The sequence below is a fragment of the Mobula birostris genome, chromosome 10 (assembly GCF_030028105.1).
Source record: "Mobula birostris isolate sMobBir1 chromosome 10, sMobBir1.hap1, whole genome shotgun sequence".
In the NCBI taxonomy this organism is placed as follows: domain Eukaryota; kingdom Metazoa; phylum Chordata; class Chondrichthyes; order Myliobatiformes; family Myliobatidae; genus Mobula; species Mobula birostris.
In genome coordinates this window covers 120627800-120648355 of record NC_092379.1, presented here as the reverse complement: position 1 = coordinate 120648355, position 20556 = coordinate 120627800, and the positions used below count along the sequence as shown (strand labels likewise).

At 41.6% G+C, this 20556-nt stretch overlaps 1 protein-coding gene across 3 annotated transcripts in view; it reads left to right on the top strand.

Moving 5' to 3' along the window:
* LOC140204288 (serine/threonine-protein kinase PAK 3) overlaps nucleotides 1-20556 on the top strand; it is a 248300-nt gene that overhangs the window by 162935 nt on the left and 64809 nt on the right. For 2 of the 3 annotated variants that reach the window (XM_072270881.1, XM_072270882.1), the window contains exons 4-5: nucleotides 15514-15667; nucleotides 19628-19684. In XM_072270881.1, coding sequence (XP_072126982.1) covers nucleotides 15514-15667; nucleotides 19628-19684 — 211 coding nt within the window. The remainder of the gene's footprint in view (nucleotides 1-15513; nucleotides 15668-19627; nucleotides 19685-20556) is intronic. The other variant, XM_072270883.1, reaches the window with a different exon arrangement.

Genomic DNA, 20556 nt, shown 5'->3' with positions numbered 1-20556 from the left:
GATGCAGTAGGGGCTTTTAAGAGACTCTTAGATAGGTAAATGGAGTTAGAAAAATAGAGGGCTATGTGGTAGGGAATTCTAGGCAGTTTCTAGAGTAGGTTACATGGTCGGCACAACATTGTGGGCCGAAGGGCCTGTAATGTGTTGTAAATTTTCTATGTACTCTTGTCCATAGATGCTGCCTGACCTGCTGAGTTCCTCCAGCATTTTGTGTGTTACCCTGACACTCTTCCTTTTTCGCAAAAGTGGCATTGTAGTGTGTCTGATCCAGACTGGAGTTGGTCCTTAGATGAAATTTGAATCATTGGCTATGTTGAGGGATATCAGAATCAGATTTATTATCACCGACACGTAATATGAAACATGTTGTTTTGCAGTAGCAGTACAGTGAAAAGACATCAACGATCTATAAATTATAAACAAGTGCAAATAAAAGGAATAATGAGGAGATAGTGTTCATGGATCATTCAGTAATCTGATGGTGGAGGGTAAGGAGTTTTTTTTGTATCATTTGAGTATGGCTCAGGCCACCATACCTCCTCCCTAGTATCAATAAGATACTCACTACTAATGGTAGTAATGAGAAGAGGTCATGTTCTGTATGTTGAACATCCTTAATGATGATGCTGCCTTGTTAAGGCACCACCTCTTGCAGATGTCCTCCATGGTGGGGAGGGTTCTGCCTGTGATGGAACTGGCTGAGTGTATATCCTCTGCGACCTCTTGACGTCCTGTACAGCAGAGGCTTCATACCAGGCTGTGATGCTCTCCACCAAACATCCATATTGGTGACATACAGTATGGCTTTGAACTCCTTGTGAAGTACAGCCATGGCTTCTTTGTGATTGCGTCAGTGTGTTGTGCCTAGGATAGAACTTCTGAGGAACTTGAAGCTGCTCCCTCTTTCCACTGCTAACCTCTCAATGAGGACTAGTGTGCGATTTTTCTCACTGCCCCTCCCTGAAGCCTGCAGTAATTTCCTTTGTCGCACCAACACTAAGTGCAGAGTTTTTGTTGCAACATTAGTCAACTAGCAGAACTATCTCTCTTCTGTACACCTTTTTCAATTCCAGTTTATTTTGCTTATGTACACCATCTCTTTGCCTCATTCTACCAACAATGGGGGTGGCGTCATTTGAGCTGTGCTTTGTCACTCCATCATTAATGTAGAGAGAGTAGAATAATGGACTAAGCACACATCCTTGAGGTATGCCTGTGTTGATTGTCAGTGAGGAGGAGATGTAGTCACCAATCCATGCTGACTTTGATTTCCCAACAAAGAAGCTGAGGATCCTGTGGTAGAGGGAGGTATAGGGGCTCAGTATTAAAGCCTGATGATTAGTGCTGATGGGACAATGGTACTGAACACCGAACTGTAATCTCTAATCAAGCCTGACACGTTTTGTGGTTGTCCAGGTGCTCCAAAACAGAGTGATGATCCAGTGAGATTGCATTTGTTATAGACTTGTGGCAATAGGCGAATTGCAGCATATCCAGTTGGTTGCTCAGGCGAAGCCATTACCAACCTCCTTGAAGCATTTCGCTTATGGTAGATGAGAGTGCTACTGACTGGTGGTCATTGTGGCAACTTACTTTGCTCTTCCTGGACACCGAAATCTTCGCTTCCCCTTTGGAGCTGGTGGAAACCTCAGACTGCAGCAGTGAGAGGTTGATGATGTCCTTGAATACATCAGTACAATGTCTGGTACAGGTTTTCATTTCTCGCCCAGGTACATCATTGGGGCTTGATGCCTTGCAAGGGTTCAGAATCAGAATTATATATATCATCGATATATATCGTGAAATTTGTTGTTTTGCAGCAGTAGTACAGTGCAATACATAAAAAACTAAATTGTGTTATATATGTAACTTATAGTTTTGTATATTATAATTATTAATGTATGTACTGTACATGTATTAACTATGTACGTAGTCCAAAAAAGGAGAAAAAAATACTGAAGCAGCATACGTGGATGTATTGTCCATCCAGAAATCTGACAGTGGAGGGGAAGAAGTTGTTCCTAAAATGCTGAATGTATCTCTTCAGGCTCTTGTACCACCATCTTGATGATAACAATGCGAAGAGGGCATGTCCTGGGTGATAGGAGTCCTTAACGATGGATGCCGCCTTTTTGAGGCATCATCTATTGAAGTATCCTCGACGCTGTGAAGGCTCGTGCCCATGATGGAGCTGGCTGAGTTTACAACTTTCTGCAGCTTTTTTCCAAAACTGTGCAGTGGCCCCTCCATACCAGACTGTGATGCAACCAGTTAGAACGCTGTCCATGGTACATTGGTAGAAACTTGCAATTGTCTTTGGTGGTATACCAAGTCTCCTAAAACTGCTAATGAAATATCGCCACTGTTGTGCCTTCTTTGTAGCTCCATCAACGTTGGGTCCAGGATGCATCCTCAGAGATATTGACACACAGGAATTTGAAATTTCTCATTCTTTTCACTTCTGATCCCTCAATGAGGTCTGGCGTGTGTTCCCTCGTCTTACACTTGCTGAAGTCCACAACTAATTCTTTGGTTTTACTGACGATGAGTGCAAGGTTGGTGCTGTGTCTCCACCCAACTAGCTCGAATGTCTAGCTCCTATACACCTCTCGTCACCATCCGAAATTCTGCCAACAGTAGTTGTGCTGTCAGCAAATTTATAAATGGCACTTGATCTGTGCCTAACCACATATTCATGGGTGTAGAGAGAGCAGCAGTGGGCTAAGCACACATCCCTGAAGTGTGCCAGTATTGATTGTCAGCAAGGAGTTGATATTATTTCCAATCTGTATTGACTGTGATATCCCAATGAGGAAGTCAAAGATCCAAGTGCAGCGACCCAGGTTGTGGGGCTTGTTGGTTAGAACTGAGGGTGTCATACTTTATTGATCCCTCAGGATCAATAAAGTATGACTATGACTATGTGATTGTGTTGAACACTGAGCTGTAATCAATAAGCAGCACCTGCTGTTGTCCAGGTGGACCAAGGCAAAGTAAAGATCCAGTAAGATTGCATCCACTGTAGTCCTATTGTGGCGATAGGCAAATTGCAGCAGGCCCCGGTCATTGCTTATGCAGGAGTTGATTCTAGCCACGACCAAGTTCTCGAAGCACTTGTTTCACAGTAGATGTAAGTGTAACCGGGTGATAGTCATAGAAGCAACTTGCACTGCTCTTCTTGGGTACTGGTATGATTATGGCCTTCTGAAGCAGCTGGGAATTGCGAACTGCAGCAGTGAGAGATTGGAGATGTCTGTGAACACTCTTGTCATTTGGTTAGCACAGGCTTTCAGTGCCCTACCTGGCATGCATTCAGGGCCTGATGCTTTGCAAGGGTTCAGTCTCTTGAAAGATCTTTTGATGTCGGCCTCCGCGATAGAGATCACAGGGTCACCAGATGCTACAGGGATTCGCGCAGGTGTAGTTTTAGTCTCCCTTTCAAAGTGTACGTAAAAGGCATTGAACTTCTCTGGGAGTGAAACGTCTCAGCCACTCATGATGATATTTTTCACTTGCAGGAAGTATTGGCCGACAAACCCTGCCAGAGCAGATGTACATCCAATTCCATCTCTAACTTCAATCGGAATTATTTTTTCACTCGTAAAATAGTAGGTTGTACTTCAACTTGTATAGTTTTGGATCACTGGTCTTGAATGCTGCAGATCCAGCCCTTAGCATACTACAATTCTCCTAGTTCATCTACAGCTTTTGGTCTGCTTTGTTCTTGAAGGCACACAGTCTTCCACACAGGTCTTGATGAAGTCGGTGACAACTGTGGCATTTCCATTCAGATTTGAAGATAAATCCCTGAATATTGTCCAGTTCACTGATTCAAAGCAGTCCTGTAAGCACTCCTTTGCCTCCCTTGTCCATATCTGTGTGGTCCTCACCTCTGGTGCTATAGTCTTTAGCTTCTGCCTGTACGTCAGAGGTAGAAGTACAGCCAGGTGATTGGACTTTCCGAAGTGCGGGTATGGAATGGCATGGTTAATGTTCTTAATGACCATAAGATATAGGAGCGGAATTACTCCACTTGGCCCATCGCATCTGTTCCACCATTTAATCATGGCTGATCTTTTTTTTCTCTTCCTCAACCCCATTTCCTGGCCTTCTCCCCGTAACCTTTGATGCCATGTCCAATCAAAAACCTATCAATCTCTGCCTTTAATACACCCAATGACCTGGCCTCCACAGCTGCATGTGGCAACAAATTCCACAGATTCGTCACCCTCTGGCTAAAGAAATTTCTCTGCATCTCTGTTTTGAATGGGCGCCCCTCTATCCTGAGGCTGTGCCCTCTTGTCCTAGATTCTCCACCATGGGAAACATCCTTTCAACACCTGGTCTGTCTAGGCCTTTCAACATTTGAAGAGACCCTCCCTTCATCCTTCTAAATTTCAGATAGTACAGACCCAGAACCATCAAATATTCCTCGTATGATAACCCTTTCATTCCTGGAATCATCCTTGTGAACCTCCTGTGGACCCTCCCCAATAACAACATATCTCTTCTAAGATGAGGAGCCCAAAACTGTACACAGTATTCAAGGTGAGGCTCACCGGTGCCTTATAAAGCCTCAGCATCACATCCCTGCTCTTGTATTCTAGACCTCTTGAAATGAATGCTAACATTGCTATTGCCTTCCTCACCACTGACTCAACCTGCAAGTTAACCTTTAGGGTGTCTGCACAAGGACTCCCCAGTCACTTTGCATTTCAGATTTTTGGATTTTCTCATCGTTTAGAATATAGTCTGCACATTTATTTCTTCTACTAAAGTACATGACCATGCATTTTCCAACATTGTATTTCATTTGCCACTTCCTTGCCCATTCTCGTAATCTGTCTAAGTCCTTCTGCATTCTACCTGTTTCCTCAACACTACCTGCCCCTCCACCAATCTTCGTATCATCTGCAAACTTGGCAACAAAGTCATCAAATCACTTATATACAGCATAAGAAGAAGTGATCCCAATACCGATCCCTGCGGAACACCACTAGGCACTGGCAGCCAACCAGATAAGGATACTTTTTTTTCCTCGCTCACTGCCTTCTTTCAATCAGCGAATGCTGTAACCATCTTAGTAACTTTCCTGTAATACCACTGGCTGTTAACTTGCTAAGCAGCCTCGTGTGTGGCACCTTGTCAAAGGCCTTCATCCTCTGCATCCCCTTTATCTATCCTACTTGTAATCTCCTCAAAGTATTCTAACTTGTTTGTTAGGCAGGATTTTCCCTTAAGGAAACCATGCTGACTTTGTCCTATCTTGTCCTGTGTCACAAAGTACTCCATCACATCGTCCCTAACAATTGACTCTAACATCTTCCCAACCACTGAGGTCAGGCTAACTGGTATATAATTTCCTTTTCTGCTGCCTTCCCCTTTCTTAAACAGTGGAGTGACATTTGCAATTTTCCACCATGCCAGAGTCCAGTGATTTTTGAAATATCATTTCTCATGCTCCCATAATCTCTAACACTACCTTTTTCAGAACCCTAGGGTGCAGTTCATCTGGTCCGGGTGACTTGCGCACTTTTAGGTCTTTCAGCTTTTTGAACACCTTCTCCCTTGTGATAGTAACTGCACGTACTTCTCTTCCTTCACACACTATAACATCTGGCACACTGTTAGTGTCTTCCACAGTTAAGACTGATGCAAAGATTGATAGTGGTGGAACACTGGTGAACTGTGGCTCCTCTGGTTCCACAGTTGGTGGAAGGTGTTCAGAGACTACTTCAGGCTGATCTGGCTGTAATCCTGCACAATGATCAGGAGGCTGTGACTGCTGATCATGGAGTCAGGCTCTCTGGTTCCTACCTGATGCTGGCCGTGGTTGGAATGTACACAACAGAAAACCCCCTCACCAGATAAAATGTACAACACTTGACCATCAAGTATTGCTTGTTGGGTGAGCAGGACTCGGTTAATCAAGAATCACGCTTTTCCCTCTACCTTTAGGCGACTCCACTCTCCTTTCTTTGCAGAGAATGGTGAAGCCCTTGAGCTACAGTGCTGCATCCGAAATAGTAGCGGGTGAGCATTGTTTCCTTGAAGCAAAGTACATAGCAGTCTCTGATGTCCCTCTGATACTGCAATCTTTCTCTCAGGTCTTCAATTTTATTTTCCAGAAATGTACATTTGTCAACAGTATAGTAGGGAGTGGGTATGTAGGGGCTCTGTTTCAATCTTACTAGCAGCCCAGCACAATTTCTGCATTTCCTTTTTCTTGAAGGAAAACTGCACTCGCGACCTGAATCTGCATTCTGAGGTCTGCTTCTTTTGAGGATTAATAGATATTATTTTAAAGCATCTTAAAATGATGTTACTTACTGACTGTGACTGTGGATTTCAGCTGTAATGGTGCTTAACAGGAATATTTGATGATTCCCATCAGAACTGCACACAAAGAGATGCCACTTTCTGCTGCCATCTTGTTGGAGTTCACTCTTGAAGGACATTTGCACATCTGTTTTTGAGATTGAGGTCACATAGTTGCCGGATTCTGTGGGGATTCGCATGGGTGCAATGTCATTCTCCCTTTCAAAGTATATATAAAAGACACTGAGCTTGATGGGAAGGTGAAGAATCACAGCCATTTATGATATTAGGTTTCAGCTTATAGGAAGGAAATCAAGGCATGCAGTCCCTGCCACATTTGTATTGCATTCTACTGCTGTACAAAACAACAAATTTCATGATATATACCAATGATATTAAAAAAGATTCAGTTGTCAACTGTCGTGTATCTGATTGTGTCCTTAGCTTCACGTGGAGTTAGGTCCTTAGGTGGACTGTTTCGGCGTATAGATCGGGGAGTAAAATTAACATCACAGCGAGGAGCTTTGGTAGGCTTGAAGTTGGAGGGCTCAGAATTGAGCCAAGTTTGAGGTCTTGGATCTGGAAGTTGGGCAGCATTTGAAGAAACAAGCTGTGACCCGTGTAGTGATTGGGGCTGGATTTCTCAGAGGGTTGGGGGGAGGGGTAATGCAGTCAGGATGATGGGGGGAGGAGCAAGTGAAACTCACTTTGAAGAATTGGGGTGAGATTTTTTTAGATCAGGAAACCGAGAATTCAGAAATCAGATTAGAGAACAGGAACTTTGATCGGGGCTAACTAGAAAGTTGAAAATGCAGAGTCAGTGATCAGAGAAGTGAGATTGGTTGGGAGAAAGGAAGTGGTCCTGTGGGAGGTTAAAATGAGAAGCAATAAATAAGGGAACCTAGCCCATTGAGGTTTTGAGAATGTTCAATGATGTGCAGTCCTCAGAACAATGTGAGGAAAATTTCCCAGCAATTCTTTAATGAGGAATGCACAGGGAGTGACCTCAGCTTGATGCACACGTTCGGTCAAGTGATTTGCGGCCAGAAATGGTTGTCAATGTGACCAGATCTCATTTCAGTCACATTTCCACTCAGGGCAGGCTGACTTTTCATATGCCTCACACTTTCAGTTCTTTAAATTTATGTTCTTAAAATTTCAAAACAAAACCTTAATAGATTTCTTTATCAAATATAAAAAGGGGCATTTTGTGGACATAGTCATCGAGAACAATTGCAAAGTAGTGCCTATCTTTGTATCTTTTAAAATAAATTCCATTCTAGTCTTTCCATAGAGCAGTAGTTTGAACCAGTAAGGAGATATTTCAGTGCTGAGATCCCTGCTGTGAGCAGGGTTTCTCATAATGTGTAATCAGACATGTACTGCTTTAGAAGTGGTCGAGGTTTTTGTTCCATCTAAAAAATATATTTTTGTTCCACCTATAAAAGGCAACCCGTCAGCTTGGAGTTTAAAGCAATCAATTTGATGTTGTATTAGAAAATGTGTATCTACCAATCATTGTTTAAATTTTTTAACACATTGTTAACTTGATTCAAATCTTGTGCCTGCCCCACCATTCAACCAATCATCTTTTGCCTCAATGCCATTTTCCTGCTCTGTATTTGTATTCCTTTGATACCTTCCATATTCAGAAGTCTGTTGATCTCTGTTTCGAACATAGTCATTGACTAAGCCTCCATAGTCCTTGAAGGTTGAGAATTCCAACAACTTGCCTCCCTTGACAAGAAGAAGAGTTGTTCTCAATCTCAAATGGCTGGCCCTTGATTTTGTGATGATGATCACTGGTTCTATATTCCATTACCAGGGTAAAATTTCTCCTCTTATCCACTCTGTCGAGATGTTTAAGAATTGTGTATGCTTCACTGAGGCATTTCTTAGTCTTAACTCTGGAGAATAGAGGCCAATTCTCCTCATGGTGTGACCACCATCCAAGGAACCAGTCTGGTCAATCTTACCATCTACAGCAAGTATGTGCATGGGTTAAAAAGGAGATCAGAAGTGTGGACCATATACCAGGATATGTGTGTTTTAGTTAATAAAATCCTGTTGCCCTAGAAATGGAGGGAACTCTTTCACCAGTACTGCTGCAGCAAAACAACAAATTTCATGACATAGGTCGGTGATCGTAAACCTGATTCAGGTTGAACACAGTATCAGAGGATTTTGGCATTGTGAGGGAAACCTATCTATAATCTGTCCCTTTTAACAACTGAGAATGCCTCAGATGCAAAGGTTTGAGGTAGTTACAGAAATGAGATGCATGTTGTTTCTACAGTTATATTAATAGCAAAAGGATTGTGAGGGATAAAATTGGTCCCTTAGAGAATCAGAGTGGGCAGCTATGCGTGGAACCAAAAGAGGGGGAGATTTTGAACAATTTCTTTGGTATTCACTAAGGAGAAAGGTATTGAATTGTGTAAGATAAGGGAAACAGGTAGGGAAGTTATGGAAACTAGGATGATTAAAGAAGAGGAAATACTGGTGCTTTTAAGGAATATAAAAGCGGATAAGTCTCCGGGTTCTGACAAGATATTCCCTAGGACCTTGAGGGAAGTTAGTGTAGAAATAGCAGGGGCTCTGACAGAAATATTTCAAGTGTCATTAGAAATGGGGATGGTGCCGGAGGATTGGCACATTGCTCATGTTGTTCCATTGTTTAAAAAGGGTTCTAAGAGTAAACCTAGCAATTATCGGCCTGTGAGTTTGACGTCAGTGGTGGGTAAATTAATGGAAAGTATTCTTAGAGATGGTATATATAATTATCTGGATAGACAGGATCTGATTAGGAACAATCAACGTGGATTTGTACGTGGAAGGTCATGTTTGACAAATCTTATTGAATTTTTTTGAAGAGGTTACTAGGAAAGTTGACGAGGGTAAAGTGGTGGATGTTGTCTATATGGACTTCAGTAAGGCCTTTGACAAGGTTCCACACGGAAGGTTAGTTAGGAAGGTTCAACCGTTAGGTATTAATATTGAAGTAGTAAAATGGATTCAGCAGTGGCTGGATGGGAGACGCCAGAGAGTAGTGGTGGATAACTGTTAGTCAGATTGGAGGCCGGTGACTAGTGGTGTGCCTCAGGGATCTGTACTGGGTCCAGTGTTTTTTGTCATGTACATTAATGATCTGGATGATGGGGTGGTAAATTGGATCAGTAAGTATGCAGATGATACTAAGATAGGTGGCGTTGTGGATAATGAAGTAGGTTTTCAAAGCTTGCAGAGAGATTTAGGCCAGTTAGAAGAGTGGGCTGAAAGATGGCAGATGGAGTTAAATGTGAGGTGCTACATTTTGGTAGGACTAATCAAAATAGGACATACATGGTAAATAGTAGGGCATTGAAGAATGCATTTGAACAGAGGGATCTAGGAATAATGGTGCATAGTTCCCTGAAGATGGAATCTCATGTGGATAGGGTGATGAAGAAAACTTCTGGTACGCTGGCCTTTATAAATCAGAGCATTGAGTGTAAGAGTTGGGAAGTAATGTTGAAATTGTACAAGGCATTGGTAAGGCCAAATTTGGAGCATTGTGTACAGTTCTGGTCACTGAATTATTAGGAAAGATGTCAACAAAATAGAGAGAGTACAGAGAAGATTTACTAGAATGTTACCTGGGTTTCAGCACCTAAGTTTCAGAGAAAGGTTGAAATAGCTGGGTCATAGAAGGTTGAGGGGGGACTTGATAGAGGTATTTAAAATTATGAGGGGGATAGATAGAGTTGACGTGGATAGGCTTTATCCATTGGGAGTAGGGGAGATTCAAACAAGAGGACATAAGTTGAGAGTTAAAGGGCAAAAGTTTAGGGGTAACATGAGGGGGAACTTCTTTTCTCAGAGAGTGGTAGCTGTGTGGAGCGAGCTTCCAACAGAAGTGGTAGAGGCAGGTTCAATATTGTCATTTAAAGTAAAATTGGATAGCTATATGGACAGGAAAGAAATGGAGGGTTATGGGCTGAGTGCAGGTCGGTGGGACTAGGTGAGAGTAAGCATGCGGCACGAACTAGAAGGGCCGAGATGGCCTGTGTCCGTGCTGTAATTGTTTTATGGTTATCTGGTTGTGTTTGCAAAGCTGAATTCTGCAGGCAACGTCTTTGAGACACATGTTGCATTTTTTTAATCCTGCTTCCTTCAGTGGTATGGGAAAGAAAAGCAGGTAGCTTATAAAGCAAAGTTGTTCTTGTGAATATTCACTTTGACACAGTTTATGGATTCTATATAATTTACCTAGAAAGGTAATACGCGGAGAAAAAAATGAGGTACGAAGGTAACCTAGCCAAGAATATAAAGGAGGATAGTAAAAGCTTCTTTAGGTATGTGAAAAGGAAAAAAAATAGTTAAGACCAAAGTTGGGCCCTTGAAGACAGAATGGGTGAATTTATTATGGGGAACAAGGAAATGGCAGACGAGTTGAACAGGGACTTTGGATCTGTCTTCACTAGGGAAGACACAAACAACCTCCCAGATATAATAGTGGCCAAAGGACCTAGGGTAACGGATGAACTGAAGGAAATTTATATTAGGCAGGAAATGGTGTTGGATAGACTGTTGGGTCTGAAGGCTGGTAAGTCCCCGGGACCTGATGGTCTGCATCCCAGGGTACTTAAGGAGGTGGCTTTAGAAATTGTGGACGCATTGGTAATCATTTTCCAAAGTTCTATAGATTCAGGATCAGTTCCTGTGGATTGGAGGGTGGCTAATGTTGTCCCTCTCTTCAAGAAGGGAGGAAGAGAGAAAACAGGGAATTATAGACCGGTTAGCCTGACGTCGGTGGTGGGAAAGATGCTGGAGTCAATTATAAAAGATGAAATTATGACACATCTGGATAGCAGTAACAGGATCGATCCGAGTCAGCATGGATTTACGAAGGGGAAATTGTGCTTGACTAATCTTCTGGAATTTTTTGAGGATGTAACTATGAAAATGGACAAGGGAGAGCCAGTGGATGTAATGTACCTGGACTTTCAGAAAGCCTTTGATAGGAGATTAGTGGGCAAAATTAGGGCACATGGTATTGGGCGCAGAGTACTGACATGTACTGACATGGATTGAAAATTGGCTGGCTGACAGAAAATAAAGAGTACTGATTAACGGGTCCCTTTCGGAATGGCAGGCGGTGACCAGTGGGGTACCGCAGGGTTCAGTGCTGGGACCGCAGCTGTTTACATATATATTAATGATTTAGATGAGGGAATTAAAATTAACATTAGCAAATTTGCAGATGACACAAAGCTGGGTGGCAGTGTGAAATGTGAGGAGGATGTTATGAGAATACAGGGTGACTTGGACAGGCTGGGTGAGTGGGCAGATGCATGGCAGATGCAGTTTAATGTGGATAAATGTGAGGTTATCCACTTTGGTGGTAAGAACAGGAAGGCAGATTATTATCTAAATGGAGTCAAGTTAGGAAAAGGGGAAGTACAACAAGATCTAGGTGTTCTTGTACATCAGTCACTGAAAGCAAGCATGCAAATACAGCAGGCAGTGAAGAAAGCTAATGGCATGCTGGCCTTCATAACAAAGGGAATTGAGTATAAGAGCAAAGAGGTCCTTCTGCAGCTGTACAGGGCCCTGGTGAGACCACACCTGGAGTACTGTATGCAGTTTTGGTCTCCAAATTAGAGGAAGGACATTCTTGCTATTGAGGGAGTGCAGCATAGGTTCACAAGGTTAATTCCCGGGATGGCGGGACTGTCATGTCGAAAGATTGGAGCGACTGGGCTTGTATACTCTGGAATTTAGAAGGCTGAGAGGGGATCTTATTGAAACATATAAGATTATTAAGGGATTGGATACGCTGGAGGCAGGAAGCATGTTCCCGCTGATGGGTGAGTCCAGAACCAGAGTTTAAGAATTAGGGGTAGGCCATTTAGAACGGAGTTGAGGAAAAACTTTTTCACCCAGAGAGTGGTGGATATATGGAATGCTCTGCCCCAGAAGGCTGTGGAAGCCAAGTCTTTGGATGCTTTCAAGAAAGAGATGGATAGAGCTCTTAAAGATAGTGGAATCAAAGTTTATGGGGATAAGGCAGGAACTGGATACTGATTGTGGATGATCAGCCATGATCACAGTGAATGGCGGTGCTGGCTCGAAGGGCCAAATGGCCTACTCCTGCACCTGTTGTCTATTGTCTATAATTTATTGGAGTGGAATCTCTGCTGCCTTAAATTGGGAGCAAATGTCACTCCACACTTTTAAGAAGGAAGGGAGGCAAAAACGGACATTATAGGCCAGTTAGCCTTACTTTAAGTGTTTGGAAGATGTTAGATTTCATTATTAAGGATGAAATTTCAAGGTACTTGGAGACACATGATAAAATAGGCTGAAGTCAGCATGATTTTTGTCAGGTGAAACCTTAGCTGGCAAATCTGTTGGAATTCTTTGAAGAAATAACAAGCAGGATAGACAAAGGAGAGTCAGTGGATGTTGTTTACTTGGATTTTCAGAAACCTTTTGACCAAGTGCAGACAATGAGATGCTTAACAAGATAAGAGCCCATGGTATTACAGAAAAGATGCTTGCATGGATGGAAGATTGGCTGACTGGCAGGAGGCAAAGTGTGGGAATATGTTGGGCCTTTTCTAGTTGGCTGCTGGTGACTAGTAGTGTTCCACAGGGCTCAGTGTTGGCTCTTCATGTTATCAGACATCCCACCCTGCAAAAACTCATTTCAGGGAGGTCTCAACCTCATAGCAGTCTGTGTCAATGAATTTGTTAATTTTGCAAGACATCAGATTCACAGGTGTTTTATGAGACAGCTGACTGCTGAATTCTGTCTTAATGTGCCATGTTTACAATAACTACTGTTTGGTTGATGAGCAGACATAGTTTTTTACTATTTCTGAATCAGGAAACATTTTCCTGAATAGCTTGCCTGTGTGCTGACACCCCTGGAATGGCAGGTTATGTTCAACAATGAAAGATGTAAAGTACAACTCAGATCTGGTGACCTTCTCTGGCAGACTTTGGTTTTCTGCTGAAAAGAATTGTGAAATACTTGAGCAGCCTTCCCTGTGCTTAACCTCCCCAATATGTTGTGGTCCCTAAAAGAAATAAAAGCATAAGGTGTATCTTTATTACAGGTGTGCGCCGCTTAACATCCATTCGGACAACGACCGATCACATATACGTCCGTAGTCTCTCTCTCACTCACACTCACATGCTGATTGTCCACAAACGAAACAACCTCTGTCCGGACCGCTGTGTAGCAACAATACATATATCACGCACACCACATAAAACAATATATTACCATATTGTTTAATAAAGTGTAATTCAAAATGCATATAAAGTGTGCAGCACAGGTAAACAGTTCGCTGTCCTAATGACGAGACCTCAGTGGGGGCCGGGTATTTATTAAAATCGGTTTTTCTTCTGAAAACGGCTGCGCTTAAACCCAGCCCATCGCAGGCTTCGATGCACCTGTAAGTGGAAGTGTTTCAGGGAAAAATACCCCGAAGAATTTGCTTACTGTGAGCGCGTTTTTAAAGATGTCTTAGCGGACGATTTTGGAATTTCGCTCCAATTTAAACCCTGCTCTAATCCCCTGTAAGATGCCAACTTGCCCCGCCCGTATAGGACAGCCTCGTATAGTCAGATTGTCACTGCCAGCCTTGGGAATTTCTTCACCAGGCTTTTGTATTTCATCACCGACAGTTGTTCGGATCATTTCAGCGTCATTACAGACAGCAGTAACTGAACTGATGGAATATGGAAGAGAGAGAGAGGTTGACTGTAAAGCCCGCCCACAGAGAAAACTGATAGGTCTACTTAGCACAAAGAGAGATCAAGCAGGATTCATTCATTTTCTTCTTTTTTTCCCTCTCCCTCTCTAAAAAATCGATTTCCGGGATATAGTATATAATTTGCAGGCATCAGGGAGCTGCTATCGATATGCGGGAGACTCCCAGAACTCCCGGCAGAGGTGGGATGTTTGCGTTATATGGAGGAAGCAGGGAGTCTGCAAGAGGATTTGGGAAGATTAGGAAAATGGGAAAAGAAGTGGCGGATGGAATAGTGTACAGGGAAGAATAAAGGTAATCCGTTTTGGTAGAACGAATAAAGATGTAGACTATTTTCTAAAAACGTGGTGAAAATTCAGAAAGCAGAGGTACAAGGGAACTTGGGAGTCCTTGTGCAGGATTCCCTAAAGGTGAAGTTGTAGTTTGAGTCAGTGGTAAGGAAGGCTAATGCAATGTTGTGAATATTGTGAGCAGTTTGGGATCCCTTGTTACCATTTTATATGATGGTCGGATGCAAGGCCTCCATTCTTGGATCTTGCCTTTTTGAAGGCGAGGCAATTGTAGGCATTTTATTTCTCCACCTGATCCTTATGGTGCAGAATAATTATAGAAGCTGATCTTGTGGCGTTCAAAGACTCGAATAATCAGTGCTGCTATCAAGGCAGTGATCAGCTAACTTCCCCTTCACAATTCCAGAAGAGCAGCCACCATTTGTGATTGAAACATGGGCAATGACCCAGGGATCTCCATGCTTTTGTATAACTGCTGCTTAAATTAATTTTTTAAAGAATGGTACCTATTAACCAAATTTTCTGGTTTGAGATTACATCTTGACAGAAACTTGACTCTCAATGACCATTGTGTACAAAATGCATTCGGTATTTCTGATGTCATGCAAGTTGTAACTCACTGGATTTATCACTGTACTGATTTCCTCTGTGGTTAATTTACATTTTATTGCAACAGGAAGCTGTTGCCTAGGCAACCCAGCCACTGCTTATTTCTATTTCCAGCTTGCAATAGCAGGGACTTCAGGAAATCATTATTAAGACAGGTTCTTTCTAAGGTGCTTCCATTTGAAGACATTGAAGAGGGAGAATTGGGTCAAGACGTCACGAGGTCTGGGGGTGGGAAGGTGCTGGAGATTCTGCCTGTGTAGAGCTGCAGGGTATCATACCTCTCCGTAGTTCCTCCAATGCTATCTGCAAGTCCAACAGGACACAAGGTAATTCATGATAAATAATTCTCATCAATCAATAAATAAGACATGGGATGTGAAAGAAGCAAGCATCACATCCATCTTGGTCTGCATGTCAAGAGCTTAATGGTTCAATGAAGCGGTATCGACATGTTTCCTAGCATCTGGTGAGTTCATTAAATGCTTGCTTTGATTTTTGCTGTTTAATGCATTTTAATTTTGCTTCTCAACTAGGGCATTCCTGAGCAATGGGCAAGGCTCCTACAGACATCCAACATCACTAAACTGGAGCAAAAGAAAAACCCTCAGGCTGTTCTGGATGTCCTGAAATTCTACGATTCCAAAGAGACTGTTAATAATCAGAAATACATGAGCTTCACCTCTGGAGGTAAGGACTAGTATTCGCTCTTGTGCAAAAACCCTCAATAACTTATAAGATCCTCAGATGTGATTTTGAATGTACAGCTTGTAAAATGTCTATAGAACCTTAAGATTGAAAGCCAGTCTTGAAATTTGCTGTCAAATATATTTTTTTATGTACAATCTTTTCGCTGACCTTGTTGTTTAAGCTATAACCATTTTTGACTGTAGCTTATTAAAGGATTTTTTTCTCTGTTCAGCGACTACTGTGCCACATTTAGTTGTTGTGGAAAGACGGTTGCTGCAGGGGAAAAACATCAACTTTAAACCTAACACCTGAGAATCAGTAATATTTTGTAAAAATTATACTCAATACACTGGGATAGAAATTCATGTCACGTACGCTATATGTGATGTAGTTGTATATGGACATTGTAATCTGCTGCAAATTTAGACCCGTTAGCTTTAATGGAACTGAATTTCAGAAGCTGAGGAGAAAGTGCATGCACTTTCAACACAAGCAACCGAGGACAAATATCAATTTGATTCATTGCTTTTTCCTAACAAAACAGCAAATAATTTTAAATTACGAATATCTATCTAAAATTTTATATATCCCAGTTTGGTACTCCCATTGTTAAATACAGAAACTCAAAGCCAAGGCACTTTTTAAAATATAAACAAAACCAGTGAGTGATAGTGAATTGGATTGAGGGTGACCGACAGCAGATGGGAGGGTAAAGGAGGTGGGGTCAAGAAGGTTTAGAGTGAAGTGATGGGGAAGGGGGTTGAAAGAATTACTGACACAGAGCATGACAAGTGAGAATAGGAAAAGAATCATGAACTGGGATAAGGGACTAAGGAAGGGATGATGATCTGGGAAGAATACTAGGAAAAAGGAAGAGATGAGAAAGGAGATGGAGAATGCAGTGTCTGGGTAAAGAAGCAAGCAATAGGCGAGAAGAGAGGAAACACTAGGAAGAGAAAGGGAGGAGGGAAATAATAAGAGTGCACAGGAGAAAAGATGTAATGTGAGTGCGTGATTTCAGAGGAGTGGGGGAAGGATGGTAAAGAATGAGGAAATGTAAATGGTAGAAAAAAGCTGGGGAGGGAAAGAGGTTTGAAAGAGGAAGGTAAGAGAAGATGGGGAGATGAGGAGAGAACAGTTTTTAAGAGTCTTGCAGAGATTAAAGATATGAACACGGTTGGATGTTTCCATGGTTTAATTTCCAACAGCTGAGGAGGGTTCTTTCAGAATACAATTACATTTTGGCTCATTCTATGGGCTGGAATGCAACTTCAACTGCTACGTTCATTCACACTCTGTGTAGCTTGCAACAGAGCATGTGTTGACTGAAAGGTAGTTTCTGCAAGACCTCAGTGGTTTTGTGAGCATGAAGAGAGCTTGCCATATTGCCAGCAGTCCTTACCAAGAATCTAGCAAGCAGTTCTCATGGAAAGGTTATGCTCACACATGTGTTCCATCTTTTGGATTACTGCCATTGATTACACAACATTTATTCACATGTATGACAATAAATATGTTCTGCTCAAAATATTGAGCTTCCATTACAATATGAATCCACTTAGTGCAGTAGAAGTAGTGTGCAGTAGTAAGTTAGAGATAAACCTAAGAATAATTGAATGTCAGATTTTCTTGGAGGTTCTGACCTTGCTAGTCTGGAAATGTGTCAATGGACTGAAAGGGGTTTCAAAACTAGATATTGAGGAGGAATTTCTCTGGACTTCAAAGTGTAACAATACTAATATTTATGCCCAGATTTTCAATTTTTTTTAACCAACCAAAAATCTCCCTAACCTCTCAATCCCACCCCACTGCCCTCTGCCTCCTGTCCCACAATCACCTCCATACCCATTTATGATGCTGTATTCCTGAATCATGCCATTCAAAGTAGTCCTTGGCCAGTCTAGTGGTCTAGTTAGTGTCAGTGGTGGTGATGGCTACACTTTCACTCAAATTGGCATTGCCTGTTCAGTTGAGAGGCATTCAGAGCCTAAACTCATTATAAATTGGATAAAGGTGATCTAGAGGTCCCTCACGAGTGGCAGTATGAGGCTTCCATCCCTGGATAGATTTTAATTCGGGTGTGTAAACTCCTTGTAACAATGCCTTAATTTTTGAATGGCTAGATCTGAAGTTCCAGTATTGGTTAATTTTATAGGAGTAGATACGAATGTAAAACAATATTCTTCTACTTCATATTTGCAATTGCATTTCTGCTAAAGTTAGTGAAAACAAATTTTTCAGCCACTGTTCTTCTGTAATTGTTACTGTTTTTTTTTCTCTCTGTCCTTTTGCTGCGATGGTGAGATTTACATTCTGCTCCCAGGCTTCCCTCTCTGCCACTCTTGTACCAACCAGTCAGAGGTATTTAAGAGTGCTACAATCAATTCACTTCTGCTTGTTTCTTTCCTCCCCTTCCCCGCTGAGGCAGAAGGGATTAGAGGGATCCAGCAAAGGAGTGGGGGGGAGGAGGGGAGGATAGCACCTTCATCCCCTTAGTAGCATCACATGTTGGTGTTCCAAAATGCTGCACTGCCATGTCACCTGACAGTAGAAGTTTGTATCATTTGAAGGCCTGCAGCTTTTGCACTTCAAATCATAGACACTAAGGGTGATGATGACTTTGATCAATAACAGGAATTATTCCATCAGCTGCTCGGTATTGATTTCTCCTGATTTTCCTTGGCATTGGCCTGCATGGAATCGACGGAAGATATAATGGCTGGCTGATTTCATATTGCCCAAAGTCATCATGACACACTCTGTTTCTAAATGGCATCTTGAACCCATCGTTGTTCATTTGTACCTTCTGTGTAGGAATCATTATTTCATCAACTTGCAGACAGCTGCCTCACTTGCGCCTACATGCTTTCATTTTGTCAATGCACCGGTTATAAAATGACCCACATGTCAATCTAATGTGGTGGGAAGAGCAGATTTAGTCAAAAAATTGTACAGTATTTTCTTCAATCAATAGAAATATTACATAAAGGGCAACAATTGCTAGCTCTGATGCTTGGAGTAGGAATGAGGGCAGTTGTATTCAGGACAGTAGCTAGAAGTAAATTGGCTTGAGTAAGGTCATTAAGTCCCATACAAAATATAGAAATTGTTCTGTTTGTGTGTGCAATTTTATTTTTTGATGAATGATTACAGTGAGCGATCAGAATTGAGTGTTTACTTAGGGGGGAGAAAGCCCTAACATTAAATTTAGCCATATAGTTTTATCAAATTCTAACTTGTTACTTGGAGCTTTTATTTAAAATGTTTGATCTTTTGGTTGGAGAATGAACGTTTTGAGGGCAAGTGGTAATATGGCATAAGTGAAAATGTAATGAAGATGACAGCTCAGAAGTGTGGGGTCTGTGGTATTGTTTGATTATGTATGGTGTTTGGAATTTCTTTTAATTGAGAAGGCTAGATGATCAATTAAACTCTGAAAATATTGAAGGGATTTTAGTTCGTGCACCCCCACTGATTTATTTTTGAACTATTTAAAGGTAATAACAGCCTTACAAAGAAGAGAAAGGAAAATCTTTTAGAAGAGGCAAAAGACATGTTGCATTTTGACCACAATGATGCCAGTTACTGAGGGATATTGTGGCAATTTTGCTATGATTTGCATTATTTGTGTCACTTGCTTGCAAAGAAAACCTGTTGCTAAATGCATCCTGATGAAGGTGGTATCAATTTTAGATGATTGCTGTAGGTTGTAATTATTTAAACTGATCGATGGAATCAACGCAATTACAAATTTTAGAGGTAGATCTTCGATTAAAGTCAAAATCCCAGTTCCTTTCCTGTGTTCCCACTCCCGCAAACTATATTCCTTTCAGTCATTTTATATGTTTGCGTTGAAATAAGTAATCAATAAAATATTTCTATCAAGCATATACGTATGAGACTTTGTAATTTCTCATTCCAATCACTTTTCATTTAAAAGCTGTTTGAATTTTATTACAGCAGTCTATTCTCTGATGGTCCCCCTTCTAAAGCAGTACAAGTGCACAGAGATAACTGGTTGGTTGCCTGATTTTTGAATCTATGACATTGACTTGCAATTGACAAGTAGATAGTTGAGCGACAGGATATGAAACTGATGGGGTGGGGGGAGAAAAGGCAGAAGGGAATCCCTAGGGATGAGGGCCAAATTAACAGTCCTGATACTGACTGATCCAAACATGAACTCCGCAAAGTTAATTTGGAAGAAAAAATGAACTGAAAAAAAAATTGGATTCATTCAGATAGTTCCAAAGAATTCTATTCATGTCTATAGAAAGAGACAAGATCTCTACACAAGTGGGATCAGATTTTGCACCCTGCCAGAAAGTTCTATGCACAGATAATTTGTAATGGGTCTGCTCAGCATATCCATGATTTGCATCCACTAACATTTTGTTTTAGGCATGCCGAAACCATAAAAGTCAATGTGTACACAAAATGTTTCTAAACTTTGTGGCGTCGAGAGGAGTGCCTCTGATCTGTTGCAGGTACAGGTAGGGGGAGGCTGCATGTGCACGTGTTTTGGTTGACAACCATGAGCATAGAATTCCCTTGCAGATTGGGGAAAGGGCCATATCCATCGGATTCCCTTGCAGTCTTTATTTAGGCGGGGAGCTGTATGGATGAAATGATTGGATTCCATTGTGATCGTTGGAGGGAGTATTAAGTTCCAGGCTTGCGGTTGCTGATCTTTGCTGCTGTGTTTAAGGTCATCAAGGTACAGTTGATCCTTCCTTGTCAGATAACTTGTTCAGACTTCAAATATATAAATATAAAATTCAGATCTATATGATTAATCATTCCCTGGAGTTCTTATAGTTATGATTTCAGTTTTAAAACCATTGAAGAAATTTTAACTTTTGGGGGAACTAAACTTGTTCAAATTTGAA